This window comes from Lycorma delicatula, chromosome 5, assembly GCF_047948215.1.
Source record: "Lycorma delicatula isolate Av1 chromosome 5, ASM4794821v1, whole genome shotgun sequence".
In the NCBI taxonomy this organism is placed as follows: domain Eukaryota; kingdom Metazoa; phylum Arthropoda; class Insecta; order Hemiptera; family Fulgoridae; genus Lycorma; species Lycorma delicatula.
In genome coordinates, this window is record NC_134459.1 from 81,224,701 (window position 1) to 81,245,703 (window position 21,003).

At 27.8% G+C, this 21,003-nt stretch overlaps 1 protein-coding gene across 2 annotated transcripts in view; it reads left to right on the top strand.

Moving 5' to 3' along the window:
• The window catches only part of kra (basic leucine zipper and W2 domain-containing protein kra), a 35,374-nt gene extending 15,142 nt beyond the window's left edge, over positions 1 to 20,232 (top strand). For both annotated transcript variants that reach the window (XM_075366479.1, XM_075366480.1), the window contains exons 5-11: positions 890 to 1,072; positions 3,294 to 3,415; positions 4,264 to 4,366; positions 6,249 to 6,609; positions 10,075 to 10,197; positions 13,568 to 13,647; positions 18,291 to 20,232. In XM_075366479.1, coding sequence (XP_075222594.1) covers positions 890 to 1,072; positions 3,294 to 3,415; positions 4,264 to 4,366; positions 6,249 to 6,609; positions 10,075 to 10,197; positions 13,568 to 13,596 — 921 coding nt within the window. In that variant the 3' untranslated portion in view covers positions 13,597 to 13,647; positions 18,291 to 20,232. The remainder of the gene's footprint in view (positions 1 to 889; positions 1,073 to 3,293; positions 3,416 to 4,263; positions 4,367 to 6,248; positions 6,610 to 10,074; positions 10,198 to 13,567; positions 13,648 to 18,290) is intronic.
• The last annotated feature ends 771 nt before the right edge of the window (positions 20,233 to 21,003 follow it).

The following is a 21,003-nucleotide window of genomic DNA, read 5'->3' on the forward strand; positions in this document are numbered from 1 at the left end:
TGTGGCATACTTATCAGCAGAATGCTTTGGCGATTGCTGAATGGATGCTCTTACTGTTTTCAAATTTTATGGCGTTCTAACGGCCCTAGAACTGCCAGGTGATTTTCTTTTCTGTGTGGATCCAGTTGCCTGACGTTAGAAATCCATAGAATAATTGTTTTTCAATCTGGTACAGATGCATTTCGACAGAGCGCTAAGTGTGTATGGAACACTCTGCATGCTGTTACAGACTGGTTTTTCTCATAATACGCTTCAGCAACAAAGCCCAATGTTCACCAGTCCAACTCATGATGGGTACTGAAAACTGTAGAGGCAAACCAACTGCATGAGACCTGCACCACCTCTCTACTCCCACTACAGATTGCACAGTAACCCCTCCTTCCAAATGTGGGAGGTCTTCATGCCCTACCTGGTATATATAAAACTAGAATATATATAAGTAGAAGAAATTATTAGAGGAGTTATAAGTTGTGTTAAAAGCCATCAAATCTTGAATTTTTTGAAAATATGTTCGTAATCCATATTTTAAATATTTGTTAAATAAGGTATTAATCTTTCTTTACTTCAGAGCTGTAAGTTGATCACTACGGAATAATATTCTCTGAAATTTATTGTTAATGATGTGATTTATGCTTATTTTTGCATTATCTTGGTACGGTCATTTGAAGATAATTTTTTTAATATTTGAAAAGTTTTATGTTAATAGAATTAAAAAGAAAATTAATTATTAATGTCCAGAGTAATTTTTTGTTGAATTCTGTAACAAGGAATTGTTTCACTTGATGGAAATTGTTGAATCTAAAACCTTGCATATTTAGAACTTTGATGACAAATTTTAATTTTACAAGATTAACTTTTTTATAAGTTGTATTTTGATGTGTTTATATAGGTATTTGTCAAGCTGATGCGACGATATAAGTACCTGGAAAAAATGTTTGAAGAGGAGATGAAGAAGATATTAGTATTTATTAAAGGATTTAATGAAGATGAGAGGATTAAGTTAGCCAGAATGACGGCATTGTGGATATCTAACGGATCTGTACCTCCAACTGTGCTACAAGTCCTCATCAATGTATGTCAATTTTCTTTGTTATATGTTAGGTTTTTTATGTGTTAGAGTTTTAAAATATCATACATGAAATAAGCAGATATTACAAAAATTAAAGTAGTTTCAGTGAATTTTAATATTAATGATGTTTCTTTTGAAAAATCATTTTGGAGAGAAACATTAATCAGCATCTAACAAAATAGCAAACGTGTTTTTTTATGAGACATCCATTGCAAAATAAAGTAGTCACACTATTTTACTTTAACAGTAATGACTGAAAATATCATCCCTGTTGTCAGTACTTCCAGGCAAGAGTTCTTTCCTTCTGACAGAAAAAGAAAAAAATAGGTGAAGCTTATATGAATTCCTTTTTATTACCTTTAGGGGGCTGCCCATATTTCTATCTTGATGGTTTTTTGTCACAAACTGTAATTTAGGAATTAAATTGTTTTCTTTTAAATCCATATTTTCTGAAAATTATGAACCAAATTTTCTATTGCACAAGTCCATCCAGAAAATTATATTTTTTGCATTAATTTTTTAATTCAAATTTTAACAAAAATTTATATACTTTTTGTACAGGAAGAAAAAATTATGTAAATTCTGTGTGGTTTATCTTACATTAAAAAAAGATAAACATTGTAGAAATATTACTATAATCATAGTTTAAAATCAAGAAATGTATTAGCCAATATTGTTTGTGCTTTATGAAGGATTTTTAGAGTTAATCTTTTAACTAACTAAATACCATTTGATCAAATATGATGCACTGTGATTATTATAATAAGTATAGAAATAACATTGTAAAAAATCTTAAAATAGAAACAAAAGAAAGATGAAATGTGGCTTTTTAAAATTCATATCAAGGAGTACATATTAAACTACATATATTTGAGTGGTCTCCGTCTATGAATAATGAGATCTTGCTGATGGTGAGGGGCTTGAGTGTTCAGTGATACAGAGTATCTGAACTGAAGGTGCAACTGGAGAGATACCTGTTGAGAGCCAGACTAAGGAATGATTCCGGAAAGAGGGCAGAAGCTTGTTCAGTAGTTGTTAAGAGCGTAGGTCAGGAGGACTTTAATGGATATATCAATATCACTTAATTTTCTGAGTACTGCACAGCTGAAAGCAATTAAAAACTACAGCTGTTTTTTCCCCCAAGAAAATGGTCTCTGCATTTTCATTAACAAAGATGGAGGTGCCTTCCTTAGTAAAATATTCTGAAGGTAAACTAGTCCTGTTTGGATCTTCGGATGGGAACTACTAAGGAAGGGGTCACCAGAAAATTAAAAAATAATATTCTATAAGCCGGTGCATGGAATGTTAAAAGTCTAAAAAAGTTGGTCAATTAGAAAATTTAGAGGGAAATGGATAGGTTAAATGTAGATGTAGGAATTAGCAAGGTTTTGTGGGAAAAGGAAAACAACTTTTGGTCAGGTGATTTTAGAATAATAAACCCAGCTTCAAATAAGGGGCAGACAGGAGTAGGTTTTGTAATGAACAAGAAGATAGGGAAAAGAGTAGAGTATTTCAAAATGCATAGCAACAGAATCTAAGCCGACAACCATTGTTGATGTCTATATGCCTCCAACTACACATGATGATGATGAGGTAGCGTGTGTATACAAATAAATTGATGTAGCAATTAAAGACATAAAATTGGCTGAAAATTTAATAACAGTTGGAAATTGGAAAAGGCAAGGAGAAAATATTGTGGGTAAATACAGGTTGGGCAATAGGAATGAAAGAGGGGACCGACTTATTGAGTTTTGCATGAAGTATAGTTTATTAATTGCAAACATCTGGTTTGTTTTGTATACAGTATACATTAAGGCATCTAGTTTTAATTAATTTGTTTAAATTCTGAAGTAAAATTTTTATAAAGGAGTAATAACGCTTTTGCTTTAATAATGGCAGTTCAAAGTGGTTGTTTGACTAGGTTGTACTTAATATGTATGAAGATAGTTTTCCTCACATTAGGAAGATTTTTTATGTGATTGTTTCCGTTAGTCTTTCTTTATCAGTTCAGTATATTACTGCTGATTAATATTAGTTAAGTATTTGTTGAGATGCTTTGTACAATCAGAAGGCGTGGAGGTAATTTTCTAAGCATTGATGAGCAGACTTCAAAGTAATAATTGAGGAAAATTTTAAAGATAAAAATTATAAAAAAGCTATTTTTTTCTTAAGTATTAGTATAAATGTTATTTATTTATTATTAATCTGTGATGATTATTTTCAGGAACATTTAGTTAAAGATAATTTGGCGTTAGATTTTTTGATGGAAGTATTTGTTACATGGAAACAAGAGAAAGGTTTAACTAGCCTTATGTCTGCCCTTAAAAAAGGAGGGTTAGAAGGAAGGTAAGCAATTGTAAAAATCTTGCTTAATTAAGTTACTGTGTTTATTGTTATTTTTAAATGCTTGTAACCACTAAAGTTCTTTGTATAGAATATCCAAGAAGAAAGTACTCTTTTATCATAAAAAAAAATTCTTCTGTATTTTTATACTTACCTTTAGTGATTAAAGAAAAAATTGGTATTTTATCAAAATAAAGATGCTACAATAAGAACTTTTACAGATCATATACAGGCTACAAATTTATGAACAGAATAATAAATACAGATGAAATTCAAAATATGTAACTAAAAATATTATTCATGAACACATGAAAATATATCAATAATTAGAATATTTTAGTCGCATTGAAAGTATAAATAAAATATGTGAGGTAGGAATGTTATAGTATGTATGTTTATTAGTTAAACAAATTATGATTAAACATTGTTTTTCTGAATTTATGTCATAGAAAAATGGCAATTGAAATTATTTAATTTAGCAGAACCCGTATATTATAAGCATGGAATAATAAATGTAGCAAATAATTGAAAGAATGTAAACAATAATATCAGATTATCAGAAGTATGTTATGGTCATCAATTTATATTAAGAAATTAAACAATCAGAAATAAATATTACATTAAATTAAAAGAATTCAATTTAGTTCAGTATTAAGAAAAATTTCAGTTTGACCATAATAGTTTTACTAATTCAAATCCTGTCTTACAAATTTTCTCTCTCTTCCCAGTTCTTGTCCATGTCCAGAAGAATATGTTTTGATATATTTTTAAAGTAAATATTTTTTTCAATTTATTTATGTAAGTTTGTATGAAGTATTTTATATAAAATTAGTATGTTTTGTTTATTAAAGGTTAATGGAATTTGTACCACCTAATAAAAGGACTGAAGAACATTTTCGCACTGTATTTGAAGAAAAAGGGCTAGCTGAAGTTGTAAAGCTGCACAAAGCTCAGGTGATGTAGTTTTTTTCCAATTCTGGTGATAAAATGTTTGTAACTAACACTAGTTGGTTTTTCTATTATAGAAAAAAATTTGAAATAAATAGTTTTGTAGTACGTAATTTTAGTAATGAATTGTATTACATTATAATCCAAATAATTATGCTGTAGGATTTACTAATTTTAAATGTACAGAGCTGAGAGACAGTATGAATTTAAAGCTTTTTTTTGTTTTTGTTGAAATATATGTATATACTGTTGGGAGATATGTCTTAAGATTAGTGTAAATTTATTTCATGGCTGAGGTGCTTTTCTGGTAAAGTTGGTCTGTTTTTGTTAACCAACATCTAATATGACAAAAAAATTTAATTTAAAGATAATAAAAATTTAATTTTTTTTTAAATCAAATAATTATTACCCTAAAGAAACAATTTGATGGTTTAAACATTCTATATAAATCAAGTTTTCTCTTTTCATAACATTTTTTGATGCATTGTTATGAGAAAATATATTTTATAACTTTACTGAATTTACCGTATGATGTTCCATCAAAGTTGAAGAATTCAGTTTAAGGAATTCGGTTTTGTCTCTAGATTACTTATTTTATATAAGTATTACATAAAAAAAGTCCATTAGTCATTTTTAATATTTTTCTTACATATCTGTTGAAATAATACAGAATATTAATACTAAAAGGGATTATTAACATATATAATTTGTCACTGTGTTTAGTTCTTGAAGTATTTATCTTTTATCATTTACTTTCATGTCAGAAGCAAGGAAATCCTTTATTTCTATTTTGATTGTTTGTAAATTCATTTTCTTACAATTGATGTTTGTAACTTAATTTAAAATGGTATTAAAAGTATTGACATCCAGAGACTGTAAGATGCTTAAAGTAAAAAGGAAGTAGAATGAAAGGGATTGTTGAAAAAATAAAAGTTGTATAAAATAAGGGGTTGGCTAGGTAAAATTGGAGATAAGAAACTGGTCTTTTTAACCTGTCTCATGTTAGAAAGAACTCTAAAATTATCCGAAATAAGGTAGTATTTTACCTTGCTCATCTTTTCTATTTATTGTGATGGATGATGTGCTGGGAAAGAAGGTAGCAAAGAACAGTAAAGAGAAATTGATGGTGGGTAGTAAAACAGTATGGAAATTATTAAACGTAAAAAAGTTATAATTACAACCAGTAAGAAGTAGTATAGGCCTTTTAGTAGAATTTAGTTTTAAATATCTTGGAAGTGTAGTAGTGAAGGGTGGAGGAAGTAGGAAATGAATTAGTGAAGAGGAATTTAAAAAATATAATATTTTGGAGAATTATGGAGAGTCAAACCTGAAGTTGTGTATACCCCAGAAAAGTAAGTTAAGTATTACATTTATTTAAATATTAGGCGTTTCTTAGCTCCTAATGCTTAAATATACGGCCAAGTTATAGACTATGAAAATAAGTAATATCATAGCTAAATAAAGGCTTGTGAAGTGAATTTTCTAAAGAGTGGTTTGGAAATTACAAATGTTGAAAGGAGAAATTAAGAATCAAGGATTAAATGATACACATGTGTAAAGAAAATGGAAGAGTGAAGGATGCACATTATGAAATATGGAAAGGCTGAAGGAAATAGAACAGTGTATAGAGGAGGGTAGTAGGTGTTCATGGAATGGAGATCTTGGCAAGCTAGAAAGATTCAAGTAGATCTGATTGACGGCTGGAAACTACACCTAACTATTATGATGAGTTTTATCCAGATGTTTTGTATTTTACAGTCTGCTTTTGTTAAGCCAGTAGAACACCAAATTTTTACTTTTACTGAATTCTTACCTTTTTATGGTTATTAATTTAAGGATGATTAAAATAAACATAAATTTAACTCATTTATTCGTTTTCTTATTACAGGCTTCTCAAGAAGCAAAACGTGATTTGCAAATTCAGTTAGAAGAAGAATTATCAGATGGTCGGCCAATCAAAGACATTGTTTCAGATGTCCGTGATATTGCTGTTAAAAATAATATACCAGAGCCTGAGGTTATCACACTCGTATGGACTACAGTGATGTCATTAGCAGAGTGGAATAAAAAGGAGGAACTAGTTGCCGATCAAGCATTAAAACATCTCCAAAGGTTCACTCAGTTATTTGCTGCATTTACTGGCACTGCTCGCTCAGAGATGGCATTAATGCTCAAAATTCAAGAGTACTGTTATGAAAATATGAATTTTATGAAGATCTTCCATAAAATAATACTTCTGTTTTATAAAAGTAAGTGAAATAAATTAATAAATTTCCTAATGACTGTTATTTACAGAAAGAAAAATATGCATTGTTACAGTAAAATTAATATATTGTATGTTCAAAATAATTATTGATAACTTTTTCTTTAATTATTGTTCAGGACTTTCAAAGTAATCTCTGCTTCGGGAGAATGGATTTTTTCATATAAAAATCTACAAAGATGTCATTAATATAATGTCATTTTTAATTGTTTAAATTTGTTACTTGTAAAGAAATCTGTTCTGAAGAAACAGAGATTCTGAAAGCGTTAAACAGGGAAAATTAAAAAAGAAGTATTTAATGGTAGCAAGAAATATTTAGCCAATTAATTATATTTATTGAATTTGCTGTCTATTAATATAATTTATTAAATTAAATATTGATTTATCCTCCCATTACTAACATAAAAAGTACTTAAATCAGTAATAATATAGGTCTGAGGAATATTTTGAAAAATATTAACTATTAATTTCAAATCAATTTGTATTTTTTAATATCAAATATGTGTTTTATCAAACAGTAGAATCTAATAAATTCAGTAAAATGATTTATGAAAAATAAAAGAATTGTTTTTGAACTTCATCATTCTTTTTTACTGTAGCCAATAACAAAAGGCTTATTTAAAAAAATTAGAAACAAAGAAATTATTTTAAAAAAACAAACAATTTCATTAGAACTTTACAAAAATTTGTTTTTTCTTTGAAAATAGCTTTGATAGATTACTGTAATTATGATTTATTATATACAAATTTTCTGGATTTGTTATAGTTATACTTCGTTTTTCTTTCAGTCACAGTAGGCACAGCAACTGAATGATTTTCCTGCTGTTAATTCACATATGTAGTCCTGAGAACTCGCTGAATTATGATGTTGAACTAACTTAAATGATAGGTTTTCTAAGAAACTTTGTGCATTTTACAATCATGGTTGTTATGCAGCTGTTACTACAATGTTTATGAGACTGTAAAATATTATCATTGGCCACCTTTGAGTTGCTCTTGTGCAATTATATATAGAAAACAACTTGTGTACCACACCTAAACACCTCCCTTGTACATCACGGTTGTGTCTGTTTTGTCATTGTTCAAATCAGTTATGTCATGATGAATGGGTGATAGGAGAAAATATTCCTTCCTTTCTAAGGATTGTAAAATATTAGCAGACAGCTTTTGTCAAAAGCCAGCATACTGAAACCAGATGGTCTCTTCTTAGAGACCAAAAAAAAAATATTTGTAGGAGCTGTCTATTATGTTTTTCTTATCGTTTTCACTAAAGTTAATTTCCTGGCTTATAAATCAGTTAAGTCAGTCATGTTGCTTTCCAAGTATACTTCATGATAAGAGTGGTATAAAAAATTTCTTGTGGGTAAAGCATGTTTCTTAATATAACACTTTTGATTTTTCACTTAATTGTTGTATATTGAGGTGGAATGTCTGTTTTGCAGTTCAAGACAAAAATCTTAATTACTGTCAATTTATTTGTTTTTTGAAGTTATTTTGTTGTCAAATCACACAATTCTGAACAGGAAATGAAAATTATCCAAGGACGTGGTTCAATTAAAAAGTACTATTTGTTCTCTTTCCATCAGTGCACTTCTGTTTTATTAGTTAATTAGGCAGCTTTGCATTCTGTTAAATATTGATGTTTAGATATAAATCTCTGAATTTTTAACCATTATGTTCGATTGTTTCATAAAAAAAAATACTTCCATGATTCTTGAAGTAGTAATCATGTTTTGATTTTGAACAGGACCTGTAAATAACAATATATTTTACTTGTGTTACATGCACTTACTAGTTTCAACATTTTTATTTTTGTATACCTACTCTAAATCTCCATCCCATCACATTCTTTAAGTTGCTTTTAATGTTGGAATATGATTTGTCACCAGTACCATCATTTTCAGCTTACATTATACTAGTTTGTCTTCTGCTAACCTCAAAATATAGGTCTAAGCCTTGCAGTTCATTGTTATAGAGATAATATGTAAAATACTTTTAATACGCAACTAGAACATGAATAAAATTTTAAAAAAAAATGTACTTGATTGTACAACTAGAATGCTTTGGGTAGAGCTCGGCTGGCCTGATTACTAATATTGGTCTCTTTGAAGGTACTCAATACTACATAATAACACCTGCCAAGTAGCTCTGTTTTTACGATGTCAGTCAATTTTTAGAAAATGCCTGTTGAAAATATCTTAAAAATGAAATTGTATCCAACAATGACTACAGACAGACTAAATTTAATTAAAATAAGCCCACCTGTATTTACAACTATCCTAGTTTATCATAATTGAATTCTATTTGATGTATTAGTTAAATTTTAACTTCGTATTTGTTATAATTTTCTAAGCAGTCGACGTTCTCATATTATGTTGATCTACAGTGCAGAGACAAACTTGATAATATTTTGAAATGATTAATATAGGGGCTTGATGTATATGAATTGAAACGGCTGCTTAGAATGACAGTTTCACTTGTTCAGTTACATACAATTTCTATATCAGTTACAGTGATGGATGTAACTCAGAATAAAGCATATTTATGAATAAGCGATAAAGATTTATGTGTTTATTCATATTATATTAATTTATTTGTGTTGTACTATTATAGCATGTCATAACACTATATGTTATTTGTTACATTATACTACTGCAGCTTTACAGATTCTTCTTTGAAAAGTCTGTAAGTTTTTTGAAATTAGGTTTGCTAATTGATTAAAAGTATTTTCATGGATTTCTAAACTGAAAAGCTTACATCATAAGAAAGAAAAATTAATAAACTACTGTTTTACATTGTGACTTGTTAATTTATAAAGTAGTTTAAATATACATTTATCATGCTTCTCTATTTTATTTTGGTTTCGAATTGTTGCATTTGTGTTGTGCTAGTGGTTCCAATGATACCAAATTTATTGAAAAATGACTCCATCAAATCTGGAAAACACCTCTTTAGAAAAAAATGTGTTTTAAAAATGAATTAATGATCTGATGCATGGTGGTGTGATGAATAAGGTGGTTAATACAAACATTAGATTGTCACATTTTTCTTCTTTTTTTTTGTAGCTGTCAAAGTTTACTTTTTGAGAATTTTACTATCTCTTGAGAAAACCATGGTTTATTTCTATTTTTACATCAATAAAAAGAAATTTGGATACTAGAAACAAGTGTTTTATACATTTAAACAGAAAAATGGATGATTCTAATGATATAATTACATTTTTTATGACTGTTACACAGCACTCACAGTTATATTGACTCTTAGTATAAATGAATGACATTGACATTATTTTACTGTTTTGGTGGTGATTATATAATCAATATTTAATAAGTTATATATATATATATATATATATATATATATATATATTTATGTAATGTTCTTTAAAGTTGTCAAAATTTTGTAATCTTTGACAGTGTTTTTTAAATTTTTATGTTTTTTCCTAATATAGCTGAAGTAATATCTGAAGAAGTAATATTGAAATGGTATAAAGATGGCCACTCAGTTAAAGGTAAAATGATGTTTCTTGAACAAATGAAAAAATTCATTGAATGGCTTCAAAGTGCTGAGGAAGGTAAGACATTTTACTTAAAAATAAAGTTTTAGTGAGATTAAGATAAATATAAAGCTTTCTTTAATAAGATTCTGTTATCTTAAATCAAAAAATTTAAGATTCTTTATGAATGTGATTGATTTAATGTGGGTAGGCTAGTTGCAATTGTCATTATAGCACACCGACTTTGTCAGATTTTTTATTCATGGTGAAGAATCTAACGTTATTTACTTAACATTATATGTTTTATAAAAGGTTTTTTATACAAGTAAAAAAAAATATATTCAAGGTTATTACACAAGGTTTATACCAAGTAAGTGTACTAATTTTCCTATGGATGAACAGGTAAATGTAAAACATTCTTGATGTATAACAGTATATAATTAGTAACCTTGTTTGCACGTGCATACTTGTTTCAAGTGGATTGGTTGATGAATCAGTTGTGTGCTACTGCTGTTCATGTATAGTTGTGTTTTATAATCTCGTTATGTTTGCGATGGAGGAAAATATTGAACAATGTTACACTATCAAATGTTGTGTGAAACTCAACAAGTCTGCCTCAGAAACATTTAATTCTTTAACTAAAGCTTATGGAGATGTTTCTCTATCAAGAACTATGCCTTTTAAGTGGCACAAAGTTCTCAAAGAGGGCTGAGAAAATGTTGAAGATTGTCCTTGTTCTGGAAGACCGACCATGTCAACCATCAATGAAAATGTGGAAGTGGTATGAGTTGTGATAGTAAAGACCGCTGATTGTCAAGATGATTGCCGGAAAAAAACCGGATTGGATAAAAATGTAGTTCATACAATTTTAACCGATCGATTGCACATGAGAAAGAATTTGTTCAAAACTTTTATCGAAAAACTTGTCTGTGGAGCAGAAGCAAACTAGGTGTAAATTTGTCTGGATTTACTGGAAAAACTTGAAATTGAGCCAAATTTTTTGGATAAAGTATAACAGAAGATGAATAACGGGTGTTTGAATACAATCCCCACTAAATGGCAAAGTTCAGAATGGCACACAGAAAGTTCTCATTGTCTGAAGAAACCACGCGTGAGCAGATCCAAGGTGAAAACAATGATTGCTTTTTTCAACATATGTGGCACAAAGAATTTGTACCTCCAGGACCGACAGTTATAGCAACTTTTACAAAGATGTCTTGGAAAGACTTAACGAGTCTAGCGAGTCCAAATGGACATTACATATGATTGGGTGGTGCACCACGATAATATGCAATATATGCATATTTCTTTAAATGTCTAATAATGTAAGATTTTAACAGCAATTGTGATGAAGTGTAATGTGTGTTATTGATTAGTTTTATTTTTATTAAAATATTCAGCTGATGGTTACAGTGATTGTTTGGTATGATTTAAAGAAATCTGAATATAAAGTGAATGTTTTCTTTAGTGTGTGCTAATTTAAAATTATTCATAGCACTATATCCAACATTTGTTTATATTTAAAGTGAGATTCATAAAACTTTAAAATAGTTGCTAGCAGTCTTGAGGCATTTAGTATTTACCCAAGCAGTTCCCAAGTTTACAAAATAGCGAATATAGTAACTTAAGATGAAAATAATTATATTTAATTATTCTGTGAAAAAGGTTGTTGACATGCTGTAATATTGGATTTAAATAATTTAGTGAATTAAAAAAAGAAAAAGTTTATAAATATTTGATTTTTTTGCGATTGATTGATTAGAAGCAGTCACAGGAACCGAGTTAAAATGCAAGCAAAGGCTCTTTTACATTTTTTTTCTTCATATATTATTACTATGTAAAAGGTTAAGATAGGGTAAAATAATGGTATGATTAATTTCCTTGTTCACATAGGCAAAATCTTCTGATTTAATTTCATATTTATAACAGTTTCCTGGTAACTATTTTTGTTATCGCCACAGAAAAGTGTTAAACATATCATTAGAAAAATGTTATACTGTTTTCCATTTTTATGATCAAATTATTTTCTAAGTGATGTTAACTTCATCTTTATATTTTTGTTGGATTTTATTTTATGTTCAGTAATATGTAGACAAATTAATAAATATTTATCCTCATCCCTTGTATTTACATTTGTTGTATAAAGGTGGTAGCACTACATAATTATTCATAACAGGAGTTTACATATTTGTGTTTATAATTTTTGTACTAAACCAATGTAATCTGTGGTTGTATTATAAATAAAGGAATTCAAATTTACTTTTAATATTTTCATAGAACCTTTTTATAATGTGCATTTTTTCTATTGCCTTGAGTTTATTCATCATATTATTAAAATTGCTATTTTAAACATTACTTTATCGTGTGTATAACTGCAGTAGTTGAGAAATAGTTACTATTAACAGCTGTTTGCTATTATTGTTATTACTATTTGATCTAATAATGTGCTTTCCACTCGTTTTCATTTCCTTGAGGTTGTTTTAACATTTTTATTACCAGTTTAACTTAAAAATTTACTCCTTTGGTATTGATAAAATACCATCTACCTCTGTGTGAAGCTATAATTAATTAAACTGCATATATTTTTTTAATATTCAGCTTATGTATTCACCAGCTATTCATCTGGTAGTCCCACATTCGAATCCTGGTCAGGCTTGGCATTTTCACTTTTTACAAAATTGCCATTTCATCTCATCCTCTAAGAACTGCAGCAGTGATCCTGGAGGCTGAAAAATTATATTATATAGCTTTCGTATAACAAAAATTAAAACTGCTGCCCTTTGTTAAATTAAAAGTATAAAAGATTTTTTTTTTGTAAATTTTCATGGAGTTTTTTTATTTATTAAAGTTAAAAAAAAAATAAGGATGTTTAAATCTCCATATTAAAGGTGTGTGTTCTCAACAGGAATTAGTAGTGTACAGTCCTTAGCTGAAACATATGTCAGAATTGGCATCAAAATTCACAAATTCAGTTAAGTAGTTTTTAAACAAAATCATAAATCAAGTGTTGGATAGAGATTAGATAGTTTAGTACTGCTGTTACCCACATAGATAAAATGTAGACTGATTGTAAATAAAACAGTTAAGACATTTGAAGACAATAATTAATAGATTTTATAAAATTACGATAATTAGGAAGGTTTAATACTAAAGTCAGATTGTTCAGTGCTACTACCTACTGAGTAAAAGTGGACTGAACATTTCTGAAGTAAGAGCTATGTGAAATTTTACTTATTGTGCAGATGTAGAATTTTGACTATAAGTTTATTTTCACATTAAAAGATAATTATTTTTTTTTTTATGGTAAACTTTCAGGAAGTTTAGACCTCAGAAAAAATATAACCATTAAAGCAAAGAAAGTTTATTTCTATTTTATTATGTAGATTATTCCTAGTAATAAATACTGAAAATTTTAATTAGTATTATTGTGTTATTTGAATTTTTCCAGAATCCGAGTCTGGTGAAGACGAAGACTAGATATTAGATTATGATATGTTAAATTGCTACATACAATATTTATAACATGAGGTAAAAATGTTTTGTTTTGATAAAAATAGGTTTAATGTATTTGTATAAATTCTGTTTATCCCTACTGAAGACTGAACGTTTTTTTTGTTACTTTCATTTTGTTATTCCAGAATGAATAATAAATAAATACTGAGGAAATAACTTTTTTTATAGATCTGTCTAATAGCCCATAATAGGTGTAAACTTCAGTTATAGTAACGTCAGTTATCCCTTAATGACTCTTTTGTCTTACCCTAACAGTGGGTTGAGTCCTTTGGCAAGTTTTAATCATTTCTATTTTGGAAGTAGTGAGTAGAAATAATTAAAATTACGTAAAATTTAGGTTTTACAAACAGCTTAAAGTAAAATAGATTGTAACAAAGCTTACTTCATGATTTTCTAAATAAAAATATACAATATTTGTACTGCACAACTGTGTGTACACATTAGTGCGCACTGAAAAATAGCAACTACTAATTAGATTAAAAAGGAATATTGTTATTCCAGTTATTGGACCATGATATATTCATTAAACTCTTTTCATTTTGGTGACTGTTATTAACCACATTAAAAACTATCAGATGATGAGCATTATTATATAGTTACTTAAGTTTTGTAAATAAATTATCATAAATGAATATCGCAGATTCCTCTCAACTTAATATTTTAAATGATAGTCAAATAATGTGATTCATTACACTGAAGAACAAAAAAAAAATATTTTGTCTGAATAAAAATGTATGATTCTGATAATATTGTTTCTCCTGAACTCAAATATATAGGTTTTTCCCCATCACAAGGTTTCCAAAAGACAGGTATTTATAATTTCAAACATTTTAATAGTTTCTGCATCTTAAATACACAATATGCAAACATTTGACTTGCGTAGAAAGTAAGAAATGATTTTCTCCTATATTTCACCTATGGAGCATCCCTCTTGATGGAACATATCAATAACGGCCAGCATATTAAGATTCAATTTGCCTTGATACCTTTTTCCGTAGCTGAAATCTTCTGAAGAAAGTGTTCCTTTTTCATCACTTACTGCACCAAGATTTTCCTGGAAGAAGTCTAGGAACTAGTACGGAAAGTGTACTTTAAGGACATATTACAACCTGAATTTTTATGAGATTGTTGACAATATCATGGTAATTTTCCGCTTTTCGATTTCCCAAAAAAAACTCTAGTAACATTTTTGAATGCTTACCAAGCTGCTTTCACCAGCGTGTTCAATAGTTCCTCAAACTTTTCATCTTGCGTTAGTGATCGCATTTGTGGACACACAAATATTCCTTCTTTAATTTTTGCATCACTAATTTTAGGAAACTTCTGTTTTAAGTACATGAAACCAGGAGTATTGTCCATAGCCTTGACAAAATTCTTCATTAATCCTAGTCTGATATGTAACTGAGGTAGATACACATCAGGAATGAGCGATTCTTGTTTAGGCCATTCTTTTCTAATGAAATGGTTTTTTCTGTCCCTACTATTCCATTCACACACACACAAAAAAAAAAAAACGGTACATTGTGTAACCAAGCTGTAGACCAAGAATAAGTGCAATTACCTTAAAATCACAAATATTCCATTTATACACTGCATTCTGAAGCTTTTCCGATATAAATTTAAAGTTTTCGTATGTATCTTTCATACTAGCAGAGTGAGCCCCAGGCAATGATGGGAATTTATTGCCACTATACAGAAGCACAGCTTTTTAATTAACTTTGATGGGTTATCTTCGTTACAATGTCTCTTTACGAGAAGAAAATTCATTACAAAACACTCAAGCCATTTTCAGAAAAATAGTCTTTAAATTCAGAATGATGATTACAATAATTACATATATCTTTGTATTCTTTTGAGGAAGAATTTTTGGATAACTTTAAATCTTGAATGAGATCATTAAGATTTTCTTGAGTCAGTAAAGAGGCTCAGAAGAACTGCTTTGTTTAAAAGTTCTATCATCAGAATATCTTTTCCTTCCTTCCATCTGACTGAGCTCTCTTCATCTAATGTCACATGTTCTAGAGGTTTTGGTATGGGCAATTCTTCACAGTGTAGAACTGGTCTCATTGCAGATTGCAAGTTAGGGTACACCACTGTATATTTTGATTTTGACAAAATCCCTTTAATGTTTGTTAAGCAGAAATAACAATTAGAAGAGTGATCTTTGAGTTCCTTTCAAATCAGGGATAGCAAATGGCATGTGGTGTATGCCATTTTTCCATGCAATGAGAAGCTCAGAATACAATAAACTACAGATGGTGCCTACGCCCTTGTTTGGTCCCTGACTTTACATCAAAAACAAAGTTAATAATCCTTTTTTACTAATGGAGTAAGGTTTCGCCTTTAGGACTTTGTATCTCATCGCCACATATGTAACAAAAATGCACAATAATTCAGACACACAAAGCACTCACAATGAGGTGTTTACTGGTTCACTGTTTCACAACTGGCATCGTTCTGGTGAATGTGTGCTATACTAGATCACGCTTGTTCATGTGTATGCACATCTTAACCTGCACAACAGTAGCAATGCTACCCTTTGAGTTAGCTCATTTGGTTCCATCATGTTTACAATCCTCTTACTTGACAATGGACAAAAAAGATTTTAAAATATTTAAAAAAATTAATATACAAAAAACTGTGGGTGATAGTGAAATTCTAAATACATATTTGAAAACAGGATAAAAAACCACATTAAGTACATGTATTGGTAGTAGTGAGATAAAAATTATTTTGACCAGTGTTATTAGAAAATAGTTTATCGAGTTCTGAAAATAGGTCAGATTATGGTGTTTTTTCTTGTTATTCTTCATAAATGCCCACAAAAAGCTTTAATAAAATTGTCTGAATTGTAAGCCTGACTCAGTCGATTTTAAATAGATTTAAGTGGTGTTTGTTAGATTTTATTCTATTTATTTATTAGAACTAGAAAATACAAAATATTTAAAAGAATATACTACTTTTATCCTCCATGGGTAATTGCCTGTTTATGCATAGGAGAAATATTTATTATTTTTAGAAAAAGATAAATATTTAAATGTGTATGACATTCAAAAATTAATTTCTTTAGTCTGACAGAGTTGTTTGAACTACACCCAGAAAATACTAGCAATCCTATTGGAAAATTTTTTTACAATGAAATGTGTTTTTATAATACATGTGTAATGTGTTTTGCTTCCATGTGTAAATGAATTTAAATTCTGAATTAAAAAAAAAAGAAAATGTAACAGTGAAATGATTTTGTTTGATTTAACGTCCATTAATAAATAAATTAATGATAATCCTTTAAAACAGTATTGTGAAAACATTAAGATTGACCTAAATAGTTATACAAAAAATTCTTACTGTTCACTCTTCGTTCTCCCAACTTCTTGGAGATTGGACTTGGGTAGTACAAAACTTGAGAACAAACTAGAAGGATATTTAAAAATTAGAACAGACTGGAAGAGCACAACATGCTCATTAATAATTGCCATCGATTAATTGTGAAATAGGATGTCAGTTGATTTAGTATGGGTTTCTTAAAATCATTTCCAGGAAAATTGGAGCTGTTAATTATATATAAACTTTGTCCAGGTGTCTATCAGGAATGCTTCAGAAGTTAGTGTAGTAATAATAAATACTTGATGTTAGACGCTACTCATCACACAGCTTCATTTTATATCCCAGCTCTCGATTTAACTTTCCTTGTTCACCAACCAAGGATTCCATAGTTTCTTTTACCATAGTTATTTGTGATCCTATTGAAAAAGATATTCAAAATTATTAATTTGAAATTAATTAATTTTGAATTATTAATTTTTCTAACATTAAAAAATAATAAATGTTAGAAAAATGCAAATGTCTTTTGCTAGTTGAAAGACATTCTATTCTTGCATCTGACCATGAAGATTGTAACAATTTTGGTTTTTTCTATCATAAATATCGAAGTTAAACTAAAAATAAATGAATTGCTGCACTGAATAGTTCTATTCTCCTGTAATAGTATAATTATAATAATTAATATTAAAAATATTTTACTGTTAGTGTACCGTAATATAGAACAACATTGTACTGTGGCATACAGGGCTTTAGACTCCAGAAAAAATTGTTTGGCCGGATGCTGTAGCCAAACGAGAAGTAGTCTCTTCAGAAACAATCCAAATTGTATAATAACAGTAAAACATTTAATATTAATAATAATTATTGATACTGTTATAGAAGAAAGTGTTTGGTGCCTCAGATGTTTATTTTAGTCTTAACTTCAATTTTTCACAAATATTTTATGGTAATAGAATTTTGTTAAATAAAAGTGCGTCTTACCATGCTGGTGTTTGATTACTGGATAATTTTGAAAGCAGGGTTTTCTGTCTTCAGGAGTAGATTTGTTTCACTGTTCATGCAATATATCAATATTTACAATTTATAAATACTTATCAGTTGTATTATTTATAATGAGTAGTGAAAATAATTAGTTAGTAGTTTTTTATTGTGGGAAAAATTTCATATTAGCCACGTGCATTTTTCTTGGACGCATATATTGATAAAAAGTAAACTTTAAAATTGTAATCGTGGTTTTAATTTAACTAAATTATTGATGTCAGTATGTTAGATCTTAAGAGATGTTCGTATTATTATTTTAATGCAGTAGCTTATTTTTTTTATTTTTTGCTGTTTAGGTTGGACACATCAAAATCAAGTTAAGTGAATAATAAATATTAATCATGACACACACACATCAGTGGATCAGTAATTATCAGTGAGAATTACATCAATGTTTATATATTAAAGAATTATAAAGCTTGTGATATATTTATATATATTTAAAAAAACACAAAAAACAAAATCAATGGACATTATTAATGATAATAATAATTTGGATATATATTTTTTACTGAAAGGTGTTTTCTTTTTCTGCCAGGCGCTCGCTGCCCAAATATTAATTTAATGTAATTATAATTAATTATTATTTATATTATTTTTATTATGTTTTTTTTACAGTAATTTTGTAACCTAACAGAAGATATTTCAAGAATAATTATTGTGTTATATATTTATCAGTAGATATTATTTAATATTATAATCTGTATTAAACAAATAAATATTCATACAAACAGTGTTAGTTGAATCTTCATAACAAGCATAATTTTATTATTAAAACAGTGTAATAATACCACCAAGAGTGCACATTTCTATGTTATTTATATAAGAACATGCATTATATAAATACATATTATATATACGATATTATAAACTGACTGATGTGTTGTATTAATCTAATAATTGTATAAAAAAACTCTTTTTATCATGTAATATTTTTACAAAATATATTTTGATACAAGAACTAATGATGATTTATAATATTTAATACTATTATTAATTATGTTAATAAGACTTAACCTGAAAGATATCATTATTTGTTGATTTTCATTTTTATTGTTGGGTTCTTTTTCGTATTGTCACTGTAATGATTAATTATATTGTATTTCTCATGTATCATTATGAAAAACAAAACAATGTATGTTTGTATAATGCTATTTTAATAGTGTAAATTTAATCTAATGACACGGTGTTATAAGTAGTAACATGGCTTTTTGTTGGTTAACTAGTTACTTAAACTTCACTTTCTGATTGAAAAGTGTAACTTCATCTCTAACATTAAAACAGGTGCCTTAAAACGTATGTATATATATATATATATAAAATATTTATATATATATATATATATTTGTGTGTGTATAAAAAAATAATTTTAATAATAGATACTTTCACTATAAAATTTCTTTTTTTTAATAGTCAAATTTTTAACTATTAATAAATAAAATGTGTTTTATTATTATAGTTAATACTAATAATAATAATATTATGAACAAAAAATATATATATCAGCAGTTTATATAGTTGTACCTAATTGTGTATAATTATTATATTTATTATTAGCCTATACATTATTTTTCTACTTCTGTAATTAATGAATTGCATTTCTTAAACATTTAATAAATATTAAATGATTGGACATTTGTGGTAAAAAAGATAAAAAGTATTTGATATCATGAATAGTGGTTTTATGATTACGTTAAATGCAGTTCGTAAAGTATTAATTCTTTTTTGACATTATGAATAATAAAATTCTTTCTCTGCAAAATGTTTTAAACATTTAATGTTTTCTTTAATATATATATATATATATTTTTTTTTTTTTTTATAAAAGAATATCACTGATCAAGATTTTCTTCTTTTACATTTAATTTATAAAGTGAATTATAGTTAATTAAGTTATTTTATAATCATGCATGTCATAATTTATATTAATTAAATTTAAATAACAGATGCTGCCATTGTAATTACAAATTCATGATATTTTTATTATAATTAAATTTTGAGCTGAACGAGTGTATGTGGAATGTGTTAAGTGTTATATAATGTAAGGTTTTATGATTTGTCCCAATTTTTTTCTTGCTATAGGTTATTGCTATACAAGTTAGAGATGAAGGTACAATGAACCATTTATATAAATTGGCTGTAAATTTTTAAATACATATTTATTTTTTTTTATTGATAAGTTTTTTGCCTCTTGAACCAACATTTTCTAAATAAATTATATATTAAATGTTGTGTCCAGTCGCATTGTTTCTTTGTTTATTTTTCTGCTGTTTCTGTTCCTTACAATTCTGGTTAATTTTTTAAAATATTTTATTATGGTATTTTCTTTAAAGATGGGTATTGTATAAATTATGTTTATTAATATTATTGTGGTTATAATGTTTTCATAAAATATTACCAATATTGTTGGCGTTAAGGTTAGCTTAGGATTATGATTTAATTGCTATTATTATTCTCATAAGTAATATAATATTCAAAGTTAAGGCGCATGATGATAAGGAGAGGTTAATAAAATAAAACTAGTAAAAAAAACAAAAAAATCACTTATCGTTGTGTTTATATAGATATATTTATTTTATATGTAAACACACGATATGATGGTGTATACATATATAAATATAATAATATATATTATATACCCAAGTCAGGTACACATTTTAATAAAAAAAATTTAATTCAATTTTATTGTAATGTTTATTTAATTAATCCTTATCTTGGATTTTAATATATTTATAAAGGCAGTGTAAACTACCACTTTCTAAAGGAAAACATGCTGTTGATGTACCAAAGATGGATTTGAACAACCTTATTCAATTAGATGTACTTTTGTAATTTGTCTTGGAGCTTGTATGTTCAAAATGTAGCATATTTACTGCTGAACTTGTCATACATCATATTATATATCGGTAATACTGAATTGTTGTATGCCAGAATTATTGAACTTAGAATTGGAATATACGCTACTAAATGTGTTCTACAGGTCTTCAGTTTCCTAATCGTTCAGGAATT